General features: G+C 42.1%; 1 protein-coding gene across 1 annotated transcript; it reads left to right on the top strand.

The window, feature by feature from the left end:
* The first annotated feature begins 1,935 nt into the window (after positions 1-1,935).
* Positions 1,936-22,198, top strand: LOC101745028 (beta-hexosaminidase subunit beta). Its single transcript, XM_004924183.5, has 10 exons — positions 1,936-2,459; positions 3,483-3,696; positions 7,022-7,131; positions 7,408-7,616; positions 8,147-8,259; positions 15,031-15,232; positions 18,376-18,502; positions 20,161-20,244; positions 20,464-20,663; positions 21,915-22,198. The coding sequence occupies exons 1-10, from the start codon at positions 2,223-2,225 to the stop codon at positions 22,096-22,098; spliced, it is 1,680 nt and encodes a 559-aa protein (XP_004924240.1). The 5' UTR covers positions 1,936-2,222; the 3' UTR covers positions 22,099-22,198.
* The last annotated feature ends 927 nt before the right edge of the window (positions 22,199-23,125 follow it).

Below are 23,125 nucleotides of genomic sequence, written 5' to 3' on the forward strand. Positions count from 1 at the left end.
GCTCGACGAATAAATTAACTCTCAGACACAGCCCGCTGAGTTTCTCGCCGGATCTTCTCAGTGGGTCGCGTTTCTGATCCGGTGGTTGATTCTGCAAAGCACTGCTCTTACTAGGGTCAGTGTTAGCATCACTTCGGTTTGAGCCCCGTGAGCTCACCTACTAGTTAAGGTTACGCTGAAATAGCCTCTCAAGGCTATCCGCTTAGGTAAAAAAAAAGACAACGCACGGTTTACCTACCCCGCACAGCAGCAGTTCAACCAGTCGGAACTTACCACTATTTAGTACATTAGAATTGCAATGTTTGTGTAATCTATATATATATAAAAATGAATTGCTGTTCGTTAGTCTCGCTAAAACTCGAGAACGGCTGGACCGATTTGGCTAATTTTGGTCTTGAATTATTCGTGGAAGTCCAGAGAAGGTTTAAAAGGTGAAGAAACATAAATAAGCTCGGAATTATATAAAAACAAACAATTTTGTTTTTCCTTTGATGTGTCCCCTTGATGTGTCTTCTATTTATCGATTAGGGCACTACGAAGTCTGCCGGGTCAGCTAGTATGAAATATATTTCTTTTCTAAATTCATTTGTAAAACGGTACTTTTGATACGACTTTTAACCAAAGTCAAACCCGGCCCGCTTTGATGAACGATATTGGATTTGACTTTGACCATATTCCTACCAAACTTCACAGGTAATCCTGACAAAAATTCCTGAAAATTTTATCCAAATCAGTCCATCCTTTTCTGATCTTTTGGGAGCGTACGTACAAACATAAATAATAAATAAATAATAATAATATAAAATTAACAATAATAAATAAATTCATAAAAATAAATAAGTAGTTTCATAACTACGGAGGCAGTATTGATTGTTTTTAACAGCCACCTCTCTTTTTAATAACTCAGCCATATTCTTTAGTTTTTATTCTGATTTCATAAAGTTATTTTGTAAGCATTACAGAAATTTCTAGCAGCGGGTACTTAAGTCGTCGTGGCCTAAAGGATAAGACGTCTGGTGCACCGGTGTTCGAATCCGAGGCGGGTACCAATTTTTCTAATGAAATACGTATTCAACAAATGTTCACGATTGACTTCCACGGTGAAGGAATAACATCGTGTAATAAAAACCAAACCCGCAAAATTATAATTTGCGTAATCACTGGTGGTAGGACCTCTTGGGAGTCCGCACGGGTAGGTACCACCACCGTCGGTGAGCTCGTCCATCCATCTAAGCAATAAAAAAAAAGGAGGTAAGGGTGCTTCCGTCTTGAAAACATAATCTGAGAATGTCTGAGAACGATCAGAAGTTTATGCTTTTAACCCTATAATGATACTCTGGTAGATTCATAGCCAACTTGATTATCCACGCTAATTCGAATTGGGTGTTATTTAAATGGTTAGCATAGTATTCGTATTTTTGTGAGCAGAAAAATATAACCTGTGAGCAGAAATAGCTAAATGATCAGCAACTCGAATACGACTTTTGCATTACATAACCTATCTCTTGATGATGATATAAAGCTGAAATAGCTTAATGTCCGTTGTCGTATCACTCTTGTCAGAGCGGTAATCATTCAGTATCCTTGCTGTGGGCCGATGTTATGCGCCTCACGAGCAATCTCCACGTCTGCTGGTTTGCGATGAGCCTGGTACACTCATGCAAACAACCGCCAACATGACTTGGTCGATCCATCGCATGGGCAACCTTCCACGCGGTCTGGTGCCTTCTATTTTGCCTTTTTTATTGCTTAGATGGGTGGACGAGCTCACAGCCCACCTGGTGTTAAGTGGTTACTGGAGCCCATCGACATCTACAACGTTTATGCGCTACCCACTTTGAGATATAAATTCTAAGATCTCGGTATAGTTACAACGGCTGCCCCACCCTTCAAAAATGGATTACTGCTTCATGGCAGAAATAGGCTGACTGGTGGTACCTACACGCGCGGACTTACAAGAGGTCCTACCACCAATAAAAAATTAACGACAAGGCGCTCTACGGAGTCATTTCCTCGCTGGGAGATATGATATAACTCAATACAGCGGCTAAAAATTCAAACGCACGCGAGTGTATAAGCGGCGCACAGCTAGTTAATTTATCAATAAGGACGGCAATGCTCCTGTTAGATCCACACACGGCACACGAAGGCGACAGGCGAGCCCAATCATTTTGTTAGACTAGTAATTACAAATCCGATTCAGTAGTGAAACTGTACTCCCCATGAACGTTCGCGTGTGTAAATGCAGATTTAAAATAAAAATCGTGATGGTCGGCGCGATGGCGACGATGCTGCTCGTATCGGTTCTGAGTTTCTTTGCTGCACCGTCCGATTCGATTTATATTGTCGAGCCCGGACCGAAGTTCCCACCGACGCGAGGCGAGGTCTGGCCGAAGCCGCAAAAGGAAACGAAAAGCGATTATTTTTATTTATTTCGCCCGGACGTCATTCAAATAGAGGTATGCCAGTGCAACGATTTATAAATATTTTTCCTTAAATTATAATTATAATATACTAGCTGATCCGGCAGACTTCGTAGTGCCTCAATCGATAAATAAAAACCTAAACACACTTAAAACAAACCAAAGGAATCCGTCCGACGGAGGACACATCAAAGATTTAATTCCGAGCATTATCATATTTATCTACCTTTTAAACCTTCTCTGAACTTCCACTAATAATTCAAGACCAAAATTAGCCAAATCGTCCAGCGGTTCTCGAGTTTTAGCGAGACTAACGAACAGCATTCATTCATTTATATATATAAAGATATATTATTTTTATATACACGTTTTATATTAGCTTCACTTGTATGTATGTTTGTAACTGACTGTTTTAGACGCGATTTTGATCCACTTTAAGCGGCCAGATTTCATTCAAACTTTGTAGATTTATCGAGGACCGATGACAATACCTACACTAATTTGATAATTTTTAAGTCGTATCTATGTAACAGGTTTTTAATAAAAACAAGATTTTACGCAAAATTACTTATTAATAATTAATTGTTACGACTTGTCATCCCTTTTGCCTTGTTTACTACTCGAATTGAGGGTAGTGTGAGCCCGTACGAGCGAATGCTACCCTCCGGCCAGTGCGAAGTAGGATTGGGTTCCCGTCCGAAGGATGTACAATAGAAACTACAATCTCATGCCCTAAGGCCGCATTCAGTCTGAATGTCTATGAATTCTGGTAGCCACTTTGTAGACACCTAGCAATAATCGAGCTTTAGAATTAACTCCATAGAATTTAATTAGGGCTGTGGCCTTCTGTGGCCTCTGCTGTGACCTTTGAACGAGGCTTGAAAAGATTCCTCAGTGATAGGCAGCGACTTGGCCATAGACTCGTATCTCATCTTCATTGCTTCCTTATCTTCATTGCCTTGACCGCAATGAAGACTTCAAACATTTGGCTAGCTCAATAAGTAATATCAAAGTACTTTCCGGTTTAGAGTCGGGCTTAAAATAATTTATTACTTGCAGATTGTAAACAAAAAGTGCAATCTACTGAATGAAACGATAGAACGATACACGGAAATCTGGCAGCGCCAATATATGATCGTAAAACGGTACAACAACATTTCGACTCATGTAGAACCGCACGACATTGAGAAGTATTTAGGTGTACTGAAAAGGCTTACAATTAACATGTCTGCTCCTTGTGAATATTATCCACATTTTGACATGGACGAGAGCTGTGAGTTAAACATTACAACATAAATTATAAATAAATATAAATATTTACTAACAATCACGCCACGTTAACTGGTCCCGTGATAAGTTCGTAAAGAACTTGTGTTACAGGTACCAGACAACGGATATAAATGTAAGATTTTTATTATACACATACATATATTTAATATACACCCATAACCCTGGAAAAGACATTTATATTTATCATACAAATATCTTCCCTTGGCGGGATTCGAACCCGCGACCCCCTTGTGTAGTGATCATGTCACTTACCACTACACCAGACGACCGTTAAATTATTTATCTTATTCTGTAGCGGCGCAAAGCCACCGTCGCCCGTAACATGTATTGTCGGATCCCCCGGATTTACTCTGTGCTTTTAGGTTCCTCGACTAACGAACTAACCCATAGGCACAGCCCATTGAGTTTCTCGCTGGATCTTCTCAGTGGGTCGCAATTCTGATTCGGTGGTAGAATCTGCGAAGCACTGCTCTTGCTAGGGCTAGTGTTAGCAAATTCTCTCAGGTTCAACCCGTGAGCTCACCTACCCGACCGGGTATAGCTGGATCTTAGGCTACCAGTGAAAAGGTAGGAAAACATAAATGCCAAGGTTTTACAATTTTCATCGAATTTAACTGACAGACAACTTTAGCAGCCAATTCACTGCTTTGTACTATCATCATTGAACCTTGTTTCTAGAGGTCGTCGTCTAGGTTCAAAGGGTATTCGCGTGTATTCATCATAAAGTGAATTCGCTATATGTTCGAATCATATACATTACCTAGCAACCACATCCACGATACAGGAAAATTTTCTCGTTAGAAATTTAAAGTACCCATTGTCTTCCTTTACAATCTGAATACAGGGTTATTTTGTCGGATTCAAATGGAAGAATAGCTGATACTCGGAGCCGTCCCGCTTCAGAAATTGTACACGCCATTGGTATGAAAGTCTTTTCTGGTTGATTTTCCTAAGAAGAATCTTGGGCAGATGTCTTAATTCCCGGGAAGGAGCTCGTTTGCCTTAGCTAAAATGCTAAAATGCATTATAGCTAAAATATGGTGTGTCGACCTTCGGAAAAGTCAACTCTTTTAATAATAATTATTATATTATAATACTTTGTATTAATTGTATATATATTTACGGAGATATATATGTCTATATGTGTGTGTACATATACGTATATGTATTTCACTGGAATGGTACACCGCGCGTAGTTCGTTTCCAAATGATTCTTGTCCACCTGATGGTTGTCTGGAAGAGATCGCTCTTAGCGATAAGACCGCCAATTGTACTTTTTTGTTTTAATGCATCGCACTGTTTATTTGTTTTTTGGTGTACAATAAAGAATACTCTCTCTCTCTCTCTCTCTCTTGCAATATTCATCATCTATTTATTTATTTATTTCCCTACGTATTCGTTGGTAGCCTAAGGGGTTATTCCAGCTACCCTCGGATGGGTAGGTGAACTCACGGGCTCAACCTGAGAGAATTTGTTAACACTGGTGTCTTACTGGTGGTAGGATCTCTTGTGAGTCCGCACGGGTAGGTGCCACCACCCCGCCTATTTCTGCCGTGAAGCAGTAATGCGTTTCGTTTTGAAGGGTGGGGCAGCCTTTTTAACTATACTGAGACCTTAGAACTTATATCTCAAGGTGAGTGGCGCATTTACTTTGTAGATGTTTATGGGCTCCAGTAACCACTTAGCACCAGGTGGCTTGTGAGCTCGTCCAACCATCTAAGCAATAAAAAAAAAAAAAAAAAACGCTAGCTCTAGAAAGAGCAGGGCTTCGCAGAATCTACCACCGGATCGGAGGCGCGACCCACTGAGAAGATTCGGCGAGAAGCTCAGTGGACTCTATTTATCTATGTATGAGCGGGAACAGTGACGTAGCTATACCACCTGAGGCCCGTGACAAATTCATTGGATGAAAACCGTCACATTGTATTTTAATTTTTATTAAATCACTGAATTCGTTTTTTTTTTTATTGCCCTTGTAGGCAGACGAGCATACGGCCCACCTGATGGTGAGTGGTTACCGTCGCCCATGGACTTCAGCAATGCCAGGGGCAGAGCCAAGCCGCTGCCTACCGTTAAATTAGTTACCCTATTTAACAGTAGGTATTATTGATATCGTGTGCATTTACTTAAATTTATGCATCCTATCATAATGGTTTTTTTTTTCTTATTAATTTATTTTAATTTGTATGCAATCCCAGTGGACCCAATTGTCAGAGGACCGGGGCCCGTCGGACCTGCGTGATTTATGTGTGAAAACCTGATAGTTTGTGTATAAGATAATTTATAAGTACCATCTAACGTGTACAAACAAAACACATTGTGGTCCACATTACATTTATCGGTATCACATATTCTGTCTCCATATCCGGTCTAATTTTATGGACTAATTATCTGCATGGGGCATGATATTTTATGAACATAGATAATAAATCGTCACACGACACATGCAATCTGGGATATTAAAATAATCTGTACGGGACCTAAAATACGCGACGGAGAAAATATTAACGGATTATTTAATTACTTTTTTATTCCTGAAATGGGTGAACGAACTAACGACGGCCTACCTAGTGGTTACCGAAGCCCATGGTCATCATGAAATCACAAAAAATTCTAACACCCAGCTTGAGGTTAGAAGTCAAAATCTCTAAGCTTTCCGATCCTTCCGACTGAAACGTCACGATAGGAATGGATAGTACGATAGTACCCGGTCGTGCGGGATCATAATGCGCTCTACCAATAAATGCCGATGGGTGATCGGAGTACACCGGTATTTTACCTAAAAAACGTTGCTGCCCACTCCCCGGCGAATTTAGTAGTTGTTTTTTTACGAGACCGATGGCGATGAGATGAATTGGTGCTCTTCTAGGCTACCACACAAACTCTATGCACATGCATTTATTTCGTTGTAATGGTAGCTTAGCCTTATAGCTTTATAGTTTTTTTTTATTGCTTATGTGGGGGGACGATCTCACGGCCCACCTGGTGTTAGACATCTACAACGTAAATGTCACCCACCACCCACCTTGAGATATAAGTTCTAACGTCTTAGTATAGTTACAACGGCTGCCCCACCCTTCAAACCGAAATGCATTACTGCTTCACGGCAGAAATAGGCAGGGTGGCGGTACCTACCCGTGCGGACTCACAAGAGGTCCTACCACCAGTAGTAGCTTGGACGAATGGTGTAACCGCGGCAATAAAGGCTAGGACTTTGCAGTGGTAAAAACTGAATATAAATAGATACTTAGATGATAAATAGTGATGATGATGATAGTTCCATCGAACATTGGTACATTGTGTTTTAGATAATCTGACAGTTGGTGCAAACTCACAGATGACAAGTTTATCTGTTTGGGGCATGATGCGAGCATTTGAGTCCTGGACGCATCTTTTGTATTTCACGGATGATTCAAAGGTATCTAAAGGGTTATCGGTTAAGTTTTTCTTTTACCAAAAAGTTATACCTACTAACGAACATTCAAACGAAATACCTCAAAATGGTTAAGTTAACGAGCAAATTCATTACTTACGATCTAATAACTTCTAATCACATTTCTAATAGCCCTATTATTAAGTAATTTAGGAGTCTTAAAATATCTGTGGTGGTGAGAGCATTTGTCGAATAATAAACACTGTTACCAAAACTTTAATTATTATTAATGTAACTAAAATTTCTAAATTAAACTTTCAGGAAATCAGGATCAACAAAACGGAGATCCATGATTTCCCGCAGTACAAGCATCGAGGACTCCTATTGGACACCGGAAGACATTACCTGTCGTTGAATACAATTCAGAAAACCTTGGACGCGATGAGCATCAACAAAATGAACGTGCTACACTGGCACATAGTTGACGATCAAAGCTTTCCTTATAAGAGTGAAATTTTACCAAGTTTGAGGTTTTAGCGGCTTTTTATTTTGATCACGCGTTCATTTCATTCCGCGATCAGTATTGACTCTTAATCAGATATTTTTTTAGAGCTTAGATGGTTGGACGAGCTCACGGCCCACCTGATGTTAAGTGGTAACCGGAGCCTATAGACCATTGAGATATGAGTTCTAAGGTCTCAGTTTTTATAGTAAGTACATTGTGATTTGTGGAGGTTGCGGCATAGAATGAGCACCATTGAGTATTTTTTTATGACCCTTGTAGACAGACGGCCTATCTGATGGTAGGTAGTTACCGTCGCCCGTGGACATCAGCAATACCAGAGGCAGAGCTAAGCCGCTATTAATCGTTAAATAGTCTCCACAAGCCTTTTCTTCACAGTATTATGTTCTGATTCCACCAGTCATAGATATAATTCCACGACCGTGATCACTAGATCTGTAACATATTGGAAATGTCGGAAATAACACAATCACTCGAAATTAAACCCGTAAAAGAAGCTTCGACTAATAATCGTATTTTCATTATTTTTTTGCGCAGCGAAAAGGGCGCTTTCCATCCATCAATGGTGTACACGAAGAAGGATATTAAAATGATAATAAACTACGCGAGAGATCGTGCTATCCGTGTAATACCAGAAATTGATGTGCCCGGTGAGTGTTTTCGATATTTTCTATTGACTATCTTGTACTGACTTTCTTCACAAGTAGATTCTAGTTTTACCTCCGTCTTGTCACGTGCTGCGTGTGTGAAAAACATTGCATGATTTTTCGATCTTAATTTATGAAAACCGCCACACATATCTTTCTAAGCTTTAGTATATCTACTGAGTCTACTGAGTCCACTGAGTTTCTCGCCGGATCTTCTCAATGGGTTGCGTTTTCGATCCGGTGGTAGCTTCTGCGAAGCATTGCTCCTGCCAGGGTTAGTATTAGCAACGTCACCAAGTTAGAGCCCCTATTCGCCCGGTTACTCTGGCATGGCCCTTGGAGATTACCAGCATAGTTAGAGGAAAAACCATACCTTCGTAGGCACTACCTCTTTTTTCATACCACTCACTATTTACTCACTATTTTATAATATCTCAACGCTTACACCAGAATGTATTATACAAAAATCCCCTAGAGCCATTTTCGTTAAGCCAGAAAAATTCATTAATAGATAGGCTGGATAGTAATATTAATTAATAGAGAGATAGCCTGGGTTCCTGATGAGGTCATGATCCTGGGAATGTTGAGTAGGATTATCAGCGGAAGTGTGTACTCATCGTTTGACATCAGTTTTATTGTTCAGCCTAAAATACCTAATCGGTAAAGTTTGGAAATAACCAATACATTTTTATTTAATTCATCTTAAATAAATTGTCTATTTTAAATGAATTATTATACCAGTTGTCGGCAACCTTGTCAATCAAAAGAGCCAAATATAGATAACACACAATTGTATTATTAACACACAAGTGTATACAATTGTATTGTATTATTATTCAGAGAGCCAATTTTTTTTACAGGTATATTTATAGCCTTGTTTCAAAAACGTTTACTCGTCTTTTACAAGGCAATATAATAAGTAATAAATATTCCGTGCCGGATCTAAGCGTTTCGAAGAGCCGTAGCCGAGAGGAGTCAAAGAACCGCGGGCTGCCGACCACTAAATTTGACGAATATAGAACCGATTTTACAAATATCCTCCCTTGCTTCTCCCTCCCTTGGCCCTCCCTTGCTCCTTGTAGAACATTGAAACTCTCCTCAAATGCCCTGTTCATAAAACACATGCTTACGTAAAATCATTTTCTGTACAAGCAGATATACTTTGGAATTCCCTCCCTCCAAGCATACGACCGTGAAAACCATAGCAGCGTTCCAGAAATCTGTTAAAGAGCACTATTTATCCTTACCATATTAAATAAAAGTATATATAATTGTGTAATGTATTATAATACATTACACAATTGGTTGGGGTTGGTGCTTCCCGCTTCCGTAGGTTTAACCCGCGATTCCCTACAAGTGACCCCTGGGTGGTGCTAAACGGGAGCCGAAAACATAACCGGTGGTAGGACCTAGTCCGACTGGCTGGCGACCACCCTCCAACTAGAGTCCGCCGCCAAATAGCCTAGCTGTGTTCCGGCGTGTGGGTTGGAGAGCCAGTTCTATCCCTTCCTTTTCCCCTTCCTTGTTGGGGGTGAGTCTTGGTGACGCCTGGAACTTGCGGAGCAGACGTGCGTGCGAACTCGCGGGGCGTGATTGTTTGACGGGGGTATAGGGAGACCCAGTGAAACGGTACCCGCTGCCGCCCGCCGGTCAGTAGGGGACCTGAACCCGGGTGTCTCTACTAAACTCCGCCCCGGGAAGCTGTCCCGCCAACCGGTGTAAAATCCTGTCGTGCGGTCGTCGTGCCGGAGTCGGAGACCGGAGTGGATCCCGGCGATCGCACGCAGAGTGGACTGGGGGCCCTTCCATGCCCTGCGTCAGTCTCTCACGCAATCCGTGGTCGAGCACGTACTATGTTCCGCGCTTCATTCAGGTGTTGCCTCGATCTCACCTCCAACATCCTACCTCTCCTAATCCTACTCTCCGAAAATTTTACAACAATGAAGTCGACAAAAAAAAAGAAAAGGGTTTCACAGGCGGTTCCCCATTCCACATTTAATGTGGATTTCAGCAATGTCAGGGGCCTACATAGCAACCTTGACGCCGTACACCACCACCTTGAGACGGCGCAGCCTGCCCTGCTTTTTTTAACGGAGACGCAGATATCTGCTCCGGATGATACCTCATACCTTGAGTATCCCGGCTACGTATTGGAGCACAACTTCCTGCGTAAAGCCGGGGTATGCGTATTCGTCCGGGCTGATGTCTGTTGTCGCCGTCTTCGGGGCCTCGAACAACGGGACCTGTCCCTCTTGTGGCTGCGCGTAGATCACGGGGGCCGTAGCCGAATCTACGCGTGCCTGTACAGGTCCCACAGCAGTGATGCAGGTTCAGCTCTGTTTGAGCATGTGCAAGAGGGGACTAACCGCGTGCTTGAGCAGTACCCATCTGCGGAGGTGGTGGTTCTTGGAGACTTTAACGCTCACCACCAAGAGTGGTTGGGGTCCAGAACCACTGACCTCCCGGGTCGGACTGCCTACGATTTCGCCTTGGCCTACGGCTTCTCCCAGCTGGTGACACAGCCCACCCGTGTCCCAGATATCGAGGGGCACGAGCCTTCTTTGTTGGACCTTCTGCTGACCACAGATCCGGCCGGATACAGTGTGGTGGTCGACGCTCCGCTTGGATCGTCTGATCACTGCCTTATTCGTGCTGCCGTACCACTCTCTCGTCCTGATCGTCGAACGACGACCGGGTATCGAAGAGTTTGGCGGTATATGTCAGCAGATTGGGATGGATTGCGTGAATTTTACGCATCCTACCCATGGGGGCGGTTCTGCTTTTCCTCTGCTGATCCTGACGTCTGTGCGGACCGACTTAAAGACGTGGTGCTCCAGGGGATGGAATTGTTTATTCCCTCCTCTGAAGTGCCCGTTGGGGGTCGCAGCAGACCCTGGTATAACAATGCCAGCAGGGATGCTGCACGCCTCAAGCGGTCCGCATACGTGGCATGGGATAATGCCAGGAGACGTCGGGATCCTAACATCTCAGGGGAAAGGCGGAAATATAACGCCGCTTCCAGGTCCTACAAGAAGGTAATTGCCAAGGCGAAGTCGGAGCACGTTGCTAGAGTTGGCGAGCGATTGAAGAGCTATCCCTCCGGGAGCCGTGCTTTTTGGTCGCTCGCCAAAGCTGCAGAAGGAAACTTTTGCAGGTCTAGTCTCCCACCACTGCGCAAGTCCGATGACAATCTGGCCCACAGCGCGAAAGAGAAGGCTGACCTTCTGGTCAAACTCTTCGCCTCGAACTCGACTGTGGACGACGGGGGTGCCACACCACCGAGCATCCCCCGGTGTGATAGCTCCCTGCCGGATATCTGCTTCACACAGTGTGCAGTCAGGCGGGAGCTCCGACTCCTGGACGTTCATAAGTCGAGTGGGCCAGACGGCATCCCCGCAGTGGTTCTGAAAACGTGCGCCCCTGAGCTGACACCTGCGCTAACGCGTTTGTATCGCCTCTCTTATTGCACTAACAAGGTTCCGTCTTCATGGAAGACTGCTCATGTCCACCCTATCCCCAAGAAGGGTGACCGGTCGGACCCATCGAGCTACAGGCCTATCGCGATAACTTCCTTGCTTTCCAAGGTGATGGAGCGAATTATAAATACACAACTCCTGAAGTATCTTGAAGATCGCCAGCTGATCAGTGACCGACAGTACGGTTTCCGTCACGGTCGCTCAGCTGGCGATCTTCTTGTATACCTTACTCACAGGTGGGCTGAAGCCTTGGAGAGCAAGGGCGAGGCTCTTGCTGTGAGCCTTGATATCGCGAAGGCCTTCGACAGGGTCTGGCATAGGGCACTTCTATCGAAGTTACCATCTTACGGAATCCCCGAGGGTCTCTGCAAGTGGATCGCTAGCTTTTTGGATGGGCGGAGCATCACGGTCGTTGTAGACGGTGACTGTTCTGATACCATGACCATTAACGCTGGCGTTCCACAAGGTTCGGTGCTCTCCCCCACGCTTTTCATCCTGTATATCAATGACATGCTGTCTATTGATGGCATGCATTGCTATGCAGATGATAGCACGGGGGATGCGCGATATATCGGCCATCAGAGTCTCTCTCGGAGCGTGGTGCAAGAGAGACGATCAAAACTTGTGTCTGAAGTGGAGAACTCTCTGGGGCGAGTCTCCGAATGGGGTGAATTGAACTTGGTTCAATTCAACCCGATAAAAACACAAGTTTGCGCGTTCACTGCGAAGAAGGACCCCTTTGTCATGGCGCCGCAATTCCAAGGAGTATCCCTGCAACCTTCCGAGAGTATCGGGATACTTGGGGTCGACATTTCGAGCGATGTCCAGTTTCGGAGTCATTTGGAAGGCAAAGCCAAGTTGGCGTCCAAAATGCTGGGAGTCCTCAACAGAGCGAAGCGGTACTTCACGCCTGGACAAAGACTTTTGCTTTATAAAGCACAAGTCCGGCCTCGCATGGAGTACTCCTCTCATCTCTGGGCCGGGGCTCCCAAATACCAGCTTCTTCCATTTGACTCCATACAGAGGAGGGCCGTTCGGATTGTCGATAATCCCATTCTCTCGGATCGTTTGGAGCCTCTGGGTTTGCGGAGGGACTTCGGTTCCCTCTGTATTTTATACCGTATGTTCCATGGGGAGTGCTCTGAGGAATTGTTCGAGATGATACCAGCATCTCGTTTTTACCATCGCACCGCCCGCCACCGGAGTAGAGTTCATCCATACTACCTGGAGCCACTGCGGTCATCCACAGTGCGTTTCCAGAGATCTTTTTTGCCACGTACCATCCGGCTATGGAATGAGCTCCCCTCCGCGGTGTTTCCCGAGCGCTATGACATGTCCTTCTTCAAACGAGGCTTGTGGAGAGTATTAAGCGGTAGGCAGCGACTTGGCTCTGCCCCTGGCATTGCTGAAGTCCATGGGCGACGGTAACCACTCACCATCAGGTGGGCCGTATGCCCGTCTGCCTACAAAGGCAATAAAAAAAAAAAAAAAAAAAATATAAAGTAAGTACCTAGTCAGGTCATAAATTCTGTCACATGTTTAATGTGAAATAATTGAAACAAGTTTATTCATTATGTAACCATTCATATACCAAAATGAACTTAACAAAACATAGATTCTTATGACACTAAAGTTTATTCAAAATGACCTCCGTGATTTTGAATACAGGCCTTCAATCTGCGTGGCCAGTCGTCTATCGCAGCACGAACGAGGTCCATGTCAATAACGGTGGCTGCCTTAATCAAGGATGTCTTGAGTGACTCCAAATTGGGATGAGGCTTTGAACACGCCTTTTCCTCCAAGTGTTGCCATATCTTGTAATCTAACGGATTCAAATCTGGGCTGGAGGAGGGCCAGTCTTCGTGCCGGATGAAGTCGATTTCACGCGCCGCCAGCCAGTCTTGTGTGCTCTTCGCTCTATGAGCTGGCGCCGAATCTTGTTGGAATACCCAGTGCCTTTTATTGAACATGGTATGAGAAACAGGTTCCACAAGGTTCGTCAGGACTGTATTTTGATACACAACTTTTTTTTTTTTTTATTGCTTAGATGGGTGGACGAGCTCACAGCCCACCTGGTGTTAAGTGGTTACTGGAGCCCATAGACATCTACAACGTAAATGCGCCACCCACCTTGAGATATAAGTTCTAAGGTCTCAGTATAGTTACAACGGCTACCCCACCCTTCAAACCGAAACGCATTACTGCTTCACGGCAGAAATAGGCAGGGCGGTGGTACCTACCCGTGCGGACTTACAATAGGCCCTACCACCTGCATTCGTTTTTACATATTTCTCACAAAAATGTACCTCTGTTAAGCCCCAATAAGAAACTCCCAACCATACCACGAGCGAGGATGGAAAATGACCTCGTTGGACACGCGGAATACGGTTGCTCGCTTCTTCACTACTGTGTGCGTACACCTTATCATTTTGTTTGTTGTAGCTCTCTTCTAGGGTAAAAATTTTTTCATCCGAAAAAAGAATTTTCCGATACTTTTTTCCCGCGTACCGCTTCAACAAAGCGCGGCATCTCTTCAGTCTCAGGTCCATTAGACGAGGATTCAAACGATGTCCTGTTTTTCTTCGATATGCCCGAAGCCCTAAGTCTTCATTTAACACCCTTTTCACCGTGGTTCTGCTTAACCCCATCTGAAGGGCCAACAGTTTCTGCTTACGCTTGGGATTTCTTTGAATTCGCGCCTTAACAGCTTTGATTACTGCTGGAGTCCTAACAGACCGAGGGCGACCACTTCTTGACCTGTCATCTACACTAGAGTCTTCATTGTATCGTTTGATGGTACGATAAACGAATCTTTTGGTTATATTCAAATTTTTCAGTATGTTAAAAATTTTAATTGGCGCGTAACCGCAACGATGCAACGCAATAACTGCAACACGGTCTTCTTTAAGCGTCCACTCCATATTTAAAAAATTAGTAAAATTCCAAAAGTATACATTTTTATTTTCATGAACAATTCGAAATTCGAATTCAATAAACTTTTTTGTGGCCAGCATTCTAAAAGAAAAGTTTTTACTGTATGACAATACTTATGACCTGACTAGTTATATCTATGCATATATATATAGTTTTCTATCTTGTAATATGTATATATTATTATATGTAATGTTTACTGTATGCACTAGGTTTGTGTTCCTAATTCTTCTTTCCTTTTGCGGGCCTACTGGAAGAGATTTCAACATGAAATAAGTAGTGCCCTTGTACTCTGTATCTTTATTGTCGTGTTTCTTCTAAGAGTTGAGTGTACAAAATATATTAAATAAATAAATATAATTTCTAGGTCACACTAGATCCTGGGGTGCTGCATATCCCACGCTGCTGACGAAATGCTACGAGAAAAATAAAGTTATAGCCTACGGTCCTTTGAATCCGATAAGGAGCACCACATACAAAATCCTCGGGGAATTAATCCGGGAGGTCCAGAATCTGTTTCCTGATCGATATTATCACGTTGGAGGCGATGAAGTGGATTTAAGCTGCTGGTAAGTCTAAGAACTTTACTAACGAAGAGGTGAGGTTCTAAAAATACTTAGATGGAGTGTGTGATAGAGGATATGTGCAGAGATGTCATATGATATTATAAGACTAAATGGTTTGGCCACAATGCCAAATGCGCCACGCACCTTGAGATATAAGTTCTAAGGTCTCAGTATAGTTACCACGGCTGCCCCACCCTTCAAACCGAAACGCATTACTGCTTCACGGCAGAAATAGGCAGGGTAGTGGTACCTACCAGTGCAGATTCAAAAGGTCCTACAACCAGTTTGAGGGCGCACTGGACTCACACGGCGTTGCTTAGATGTTCCTCCAATCAGAATACGTCATCGTTCTGCGGTAATAATAGGCCGGATGGCGGTGTTTACTCATGCAAGCTCTCAGATTCGAACTACACGATGTTACTTGATATGCCGATGAGTAGGTTACATAAGATACGAAATTCATTCGGGCGTTTGTCTGTGCGCCTGTACAACAAAATCCCACAAGATGTTCAGAACCTACATATACATAGGTTTAAGAAAACTATTATAGAACATCTGTGCAATAAAGCTTACTAGAAAGTTTATCTAGAAGATTGCACAAAGTGGGAATGAGTTACTCGCTCCGGGCATTTCAATATTGCAATAATTGTTACGTTATAATACTCATTGTAAAAATGAATATTTAAAAAAAAAACTAAAATTAAAAAAAAAGACATGCTCGGTGAGTTTCTTGCCAGTTCTTCTTAGGACGGAGGCTAGTTTTTGTGAATTGGCGGTAGTTCTTTTTGACGTTCAACAAGTATGTACTTTCATTTATGTTGAACAATTTTTTTTTTGATTTGATTTGATTTGATTTGATTTGGCCTTATTATTTGTCTCAGGTGAGCAGACGAGCTCACGTTCCCATCTTTTGTTCAACACACATCGCAATGACAAAGCTAACGCTCACTTTTCAGAAATTAAATCGTAGTATCCATCGAGAGATCAGATAGCCGCTAATCTCAAACTTAGGATGCTACCTAGCTGTGTACGCTGTTATACCTATAGCAATTAAATACAATGTAATTTTTTTTCTGGTTTCTGCTTGTTTACACTCATTTGAAACTTATTCATCGGGTGGGATCTTCTTCGTGAATATGAAATCCCAAGCCGCGCATCTCCTTGTCATGATAGTGTTATTACTTTCTGCGTGCAAAAAAATATGAAAATTTCAAGAATTTTTTGAAGTTATACTTCTTTAGGTGCGTTATGAAAAACTGATGAGAGTGAAATTTTACGATGCGCGCGCACCGTGACACAAAATTAACAGAAATGAAGTTACTTGGTACTAGTAACTTGACGAGTCTGAATATAGCTGCAGGTGAACTTTCGCGCATGTACCTACACTCGTAAAAAAAGTGTTATTAGCATTCATTTTTTAGTAATATAAATGACATAATTATTATTTAATATAATTCATACTAAATATTATTAAATTATTAACGTTAAATAATTATTATTAATTATTTAATATTTAAAAAAAAACATAATAAAAATAAAGTATAACTTCTTACGAGGGTACATAAGTACACGCACCCTTTTTTTAATGGAAAATTAAACGGTAGCTGTCGTAATACTTAAACGTCGGCAGTTAATCTATCTATATATATAAAAATGAATTGCTGTTCGTTAGTCTCGCTAAAACTCGAGAACGGCTGGACCGATTTGGCTAATTTTGGTCTTGAATTATTCGTGGAAGTCCAGAGAAGGTTTAAAAGGTTAGATAAATATGAAAATGCTCGGAATTAAATAAAAATAACAAATTTGTTTTTCCTTTGATGTGTCCCCCGTCGGACGGATTTCTTTTGTTTGTTTTAAGTTTATTTTATACAAAAGCTTAGGTCTTTTATTTATCGATTGAGGCACCACGAAGCCTGCCGGGGCAGCTAGCTATATTATAATTATAATTATAAAATTTGCTTATAGAAGCATTAGAATACAATCGCTAAGGAATTTCATGATTCGCGAAAACGGAATCATTCATACGAGACATTGGGACATTGACCCCGCACGTTGCCTAATATTTAATTGAGGTTACATTGCTTGCAATACAAAACGTGTTAAACAATTATTTTCTCAGCTAATTAATAAATTTATTTGCACAGCAGCAGACTTAAATTCATCAAACATCTGTATCAGTTCTTGAGTGACGTCTGGTACATGAAAATATCTATATATTAATACGTGAAGCAAAAACTGTGTATCCCTTTTTACGAAAATTGCGCGGACGGAGGAGTATGAAATTTCCCACACTTATAGGGAATATAGAGAAGAAGTGCACAATGCTAATTATTTTTTTAAATAAACATTAAATCAATAAAGAAAACATTACACAAACTACCATGAACTACCATGTATTTGACGCACACACGCATGCATACTATTTATTTATTGTCAAATTTTGTTCTTCACTCCTGTGTTCCACTGAAGTATACTTTATAGGGTTATGCTGTGGTCAAATTGAAAATAGATTAAATATTGTTTGTCTTTATTAATATTTTTCTATAGTATAGTCTTGGCGAAATTCATGATTATAGAAGTATAATAAATAGTCTTTAACAATAGAATCATAATAGTGTACAAATCATATTTCAATTAATTATAGTCGAATTTCAACTATCAGGGCATCACTAGTAATTCTTAATTACGTGTCACTCATTATTTTTGTCACTCAACTCCTAGTATGATGTTATGGCTGTGTGTCGGCGTAGAATTACAGCACCGTCTCTGCCTGTGGGTGTCGTGGAAGGCGACTTGGAGATGGGCCATATTGTTCTTTGAGCGTTATACTAGTGTACTACTGGGGATTCTTCTTCTTCTTCTCAGTCGTGTCACTCTTGACAGAGTGGTCGTGATCGTCATGTAGTGTTGGAAGGGGCAGACTTGATGCGTCTCACGATGTCGCGCCATCTCTCCCTGCTCGAGGCCATTCTACTGCACTCATTTAGGGGACCTCCCACTGCAGTTTTAATTTGGTCGGTCCACCGCATTACTACTGGGGATAGGGCCCGACAATCACTGATAGGTTTCTTTTGTTTTCGACATTAATTAAATTTAATGACGATATTGAACGATGAATGCGTAGTTAAGCTTTTCCTATTTAATAGGCAATCGAACCCCGAACTGAAGGAGTATATGAAACAACACAATTTGACCGCTAACGGTGTCCACGCTATGTTCATGAAAGAGGTTATTGGCCGAGTGAAGAAAACTACAGTTCCAATAGTTTGGCAAGTCAGTTATTTTTTAAATGTACCTTCATTTTATTGCTGTGATGTGTAGACAAGCTCACGGCCTACTTTCACCCCTTCGATAAAGCGGCACGACACGAGGACCCTCTCATCGTGGCCGCCGGTAACTAGATTCCGGATCCTGCGGAAAGAATGGAAAGCAGTCGACGTCGCCCCAAACACGTCATCTCAGATCCTCCCGATCCACTAACGGTGCTTTTAGGTACTTCAAGCACCGGTCAACGTTCTCGTCGAACCCGGCGCTTGCGACGAAGGGCTCGACGAGTAAATTAACCCTCAGACACAGCCCACTGAGTTTCTCTTCGGATCTTCTCAGTGGGTCGCGTTTCCGATCCGGTGGTAGATTCTGCGAAGCACGGCTCTTGCTAGGGTTCGTGTTAGCAACGTCGTCAGGTTTGAGCCCCGTGAGCTCACCTACTAGTTAAGGTTCCGCTGATATAGCCTCTCAAGGCTATCGGCTTAGGTAGAAAAAAAAAAGGCTTACTTTCAAGTGGTTACCGGAGCCCAGACATCCACAACGAAAATTCTGACACCCACCTTGAGATATGAGTTCTAAGTCTCAGTTTAACAGTACCACGGCTGTCCGAACGCTCAAACCGAAAGGGATTACTGCTTCGCGGCAGAAATGGATAGGGTGGCGGTACCTGTCCATGCGAGTTCACATGACGCCCTGCCCACACTAGTTATGCAATAAATAGCTATAGATTCGTCAACTTATTCACAAGGAGTTGTCGAGTCTTTACAAGCTTTAGCTACCGATTTTGATTTACGTATTTTTGACGGTGCTCTCAGAACTGGCTCATGTAGCTTTGAGAACATTAATGTGAGAAACTTTCACAAATAAATCTATATTTTTTTTATTGCATAGATGGGCGGACAGCTCACAGCTCACAGCCCACCTGGTGTTAAGTGGTTACTGGAGCCCAGAGACATCTACAACGTAACTGCCGCCACCCGCCTTGACATATTAGTTTTAAGGTCTCAGTGTAGTTACAACGGCTGGCCCACCCTTCAAACCGAAACGCATTACTGCTTCACGACAGAAATAGGCAGGGTGGTGGTACCTACCCGTGCGGACTCACTAGAGGTCCTACCGCCAGTAATATATAATTTGTTTTTTTCATTTTGGAATTATGATTTATGACGATAAACTAAAAGTATTAAGGAACTTGCAGGGCTAATAGTATTATGGTGAAATTTTAGCCCAATGAGTTTCTCGCAGGATCTTCTCAGTAGGTAGAGTCTTCCGACCCGGTAGATTCTGCGAAGCACTGCTCTTGCTAGGGCTAGTGTTAGCAAATTCTCTCAGGTTCAACCCGTGAGCTCACCCACACGTAAGGGTGTAGCTAGAACGGCTCATTATGCTACCAGAAAATAAGTAGGGAAAAATAAAGGTGAATTTTTATGTTTTGACTTGGTGTGATTATCATTGTACATATCATTTTGTCAACAATATTGAACTGTCTTAATATTGAGAATCAGTTCCTTCACAGCTCCTACGTAAACACACACACACACACACGCACACGTTCACGCACACGCACACGCACACGCATACGCACAAGCACACGCATACGCACACGCACACGCACACACGTTATCAGCAAACACGTTATCATTTTTCTTCTTCTTTTTTTCTAGGAAGTGTACGATGAAAAAGTGCCAATTTCTAAGGACACTCTCATACAAGTTTGGAAGTACAAATGGATTGATGAAATGATAAAGGTAAAATGAGGATTTTGTCATTTAAATTAAAATTTGAATAATTTTTTTATGTAATTTCATTACTAACAGACCAATCTATTTACTTGCGCAAGTCTAAGTGGTATTTATTAACCATATCATTGAATTTCTAATAGATTGCACTCATGGATATACTTTATGGCGTCAAGAAAGCATGAAACTATTGACCTTCATGTAAATTTTTATATTTAACAATTTTAGATTCTAAATTCGGGTCACAAAGTCGTTTTTTCATCGTCATGGTATTTGGACTATTTGAACTTCAATTGGAACTCGTTTTATGGTGACGACCCTCGGCTTATGGTCTACCAGAAGAAGAAGAACGCTCGTCTGGAGAACATCGTTGGCGGTGAAGCTTGTATGTGGGGCGAGATGGCTGACGATACGAACGTCATTAGCAGGTCAGGGAGATTATTACTGTTATCTTATCGAAGGCGTTTTTATTGTTTTGTGTTAAGTGGTAGACGGAAGACGTAGTGTGGGTAGGCCTCCCACACGATAGACTGACGATCTATTGAGGTTCGCGGGGATCCGCTGGATGCAAGCAGTGCAGGACCGATCTTTGTGGCCAGGCTTGGGGGAGGCCTATGTCCCGCAGTGGACGTCTGTGGGCTGATAAGAAGAAGAAGAAGAAGTGGCAGCCGAAGTCATCCACCATCAGACACGAGGTCGGTCTCAATTGTTTAGTATGATGACTACCCTATCCTTCAAAGAGGGCCGCATTACTGCTTCGCTGCAGAAATAGGCCGGGTGCCGGCTCAAACGACGTCTTGCCATCAGTAATTATAGAAGCTAGGCTACAGGATGTTCATGATAATAAAATCTATCAAATCAAGTCTTCAGTTAATTAGAAGATGCAGAAATGCGAAGCGAATTAGCTAACGTCTTTTTGTTTATCTCTGCTATGGAGCAGCCATGTGTCTGAGTTTAAGCCGCTATTCATCATCCCAATGCAACTAAGGTTTCGATCACTTAGGGCCTGTCCGCACAGCGATATTTCACCGCGAGGTTTTTATTCGCGCGTATTAAATTCCGCGATCGGAATTACACCCAGCACGCACTGCGAATAAAATTTCGTACTGTTTTCGTCAGTTTAATTCAATTCTCGGCTGAGACGCACGTGTAAAATTGACAACCCAACAAAAAAATTAATTTATCTAATGCTAAAGCGGCGTAACAGACGTATCAAAAGATGTCTGAGCATTGGATTCACCCACTTGGGGCATTGAGACCCATGAAAGGATTTTTCTACATAAAATATCAAGAGCTGCGAAAATACAGCAAAAAGTTTTTTGGCTATTACAGAATGACAAAAAAATCATTCGATAATTTACTACAACTAGTTGGTCCAGCGATTACCTATCAAGCGAAACGCGAGAATTTTATTCCACAGTGCGAACATAGCCATACTTACTTTATACGGTACAAAATATTCGCGCGGAAATAAATCGCACCGCTTCGCGTTAAATTTGCATCAAGTCACAGATTTTTTTCCCGCGCGATTTTTTTACCGCCAGTGCGGATACTCCTTTAATATTAAATATGTTACAGAATTACGAGAAAAAAATCGTACGGTGAAATATTGCTGTGCGGACAAGGCCTTATAAAAGATCGTTTCCCTATTCCAAATATTAAAAAAAAACTAATTACAGGACGTGGCCGCGAACTAGTGCTGTAGCTGAACGATTGTGGTCAGGACTCGATTACAAACACCCGCCAAAAGATCCTGTCACTATTCACGTACGACAACGTATCGAGGAACACACTTGCCGGATGCTACGACGTGGTATAGCCGCTGAACCTCCCAACGGACCGGGATTCTGTGTCAACATTTAAAGAAGAAACTATATTTTAAGTTTAATACGTAATTTTTTTATAGTATTTGTTATTTTGTATAAAGAGTTTAATTTATAATTCAATGAAGTCTAAGCTAATACTATATTTGTTTCAATATATCTATGGCTCATACACTGCTTGAAATTACTAGGCTTATGAAGGTATTTCGGTTTTATGTGTTTTGTAGCATATATTTTGTAGGGAGTGCTCTATGAAAATGTTCGAAATGATACCGTCACCTTCTTCATTTGAACAAATTTGATCACTTTTTAATCGTCTTCTTATAGCCATCGTATAAAGCTCTAATAATTTATTATGAATAAGACTGGTAAGTTAAATGGTATTACTCTTTAAACGGTAAGTTATACTGAGCTACACGAAATTAACTCGATCACCGCGGTAGTCTGTAGTAGTGGGTGGTGATTCAGACTACGGAATTTTCCGGAATCGATTCCCGGTCTGAGTCCGAAAGCGTACTACTATACGGTATACTATATTATGTCTCCTATGTACATATATAGTTTACGCATAAGCTTACACGGGAATACAGCCAATATTCCTTGAACATGAAACACTATAGAAATCGGTATGCTTCGTGCGAGTTTTTTAACGTTCTCGATAGCGTAAAAGTTAGCTCATATTTGTATGTAATGGGATCGTTTGCGTACGTTTGCCGCTAGGGGCGCTGTTCCAACTGCATACAAAATTGGCTTAACTTTTACGCTATCGAGAACGTTAAGAAACTCGCACTTAGCACACTGGTCTATATACCACCTTTAAAGTTACGTCTTCAAGTAATTGTAAAGGTTCATCTCTGCACTCCCTTAAGGTACACTGTCAGAGAATACCTATGGCATTAAGCCCGTCTTTATACTGCCAAGTATATAAAGTTATAAATAAAAAAAAATAGCGATGAACCACATTAAATTCGTTCAATCTGAAGACGCAGCCCCAAGAAGACAAATCACACATTAGACACAAATCTCTCGGCTCCTGATTCAAATTCGAAGTCGTCGTGATGTAAAGG

This window comes from Bombyx mori, chromosome 19 (genome assembly GCF_030269925.1).
Source record: "Bombyx mori chromosome 19, ASM3026992v2".
Taxonomy (NCBI): Eukaryota; Metazoa; Arthropoda; class Insecta; order Lepidoptera; family Bombycidae; genus Bombyx; species Bombyx mori.

Bases quoted from the DNA above. Each gene is read 5' to 3' on its own strand.
- LOC101745028 (XM_004924183.5), top strand. From the start codon at position 2,223: ATGAACGTTCGCGTGTGTAAATGCAGATTTAAAATAAAAATCGTGATG. The intron at 2,460-3,482 runs GTATGCCAGTGC...TATTACTTGCAG, and splicing joins CGGACGTCATTCAAATAGAG to ATTGTAAACAAAAAGTGCAA. The intron at 18,503-20,160 runs GTCAGTTATTTT...CTTTTTTTCTAG, and splicing joins CAGTTCCAATAGTTTGGCAA to GAAGTGTACGATGAAAAAGT.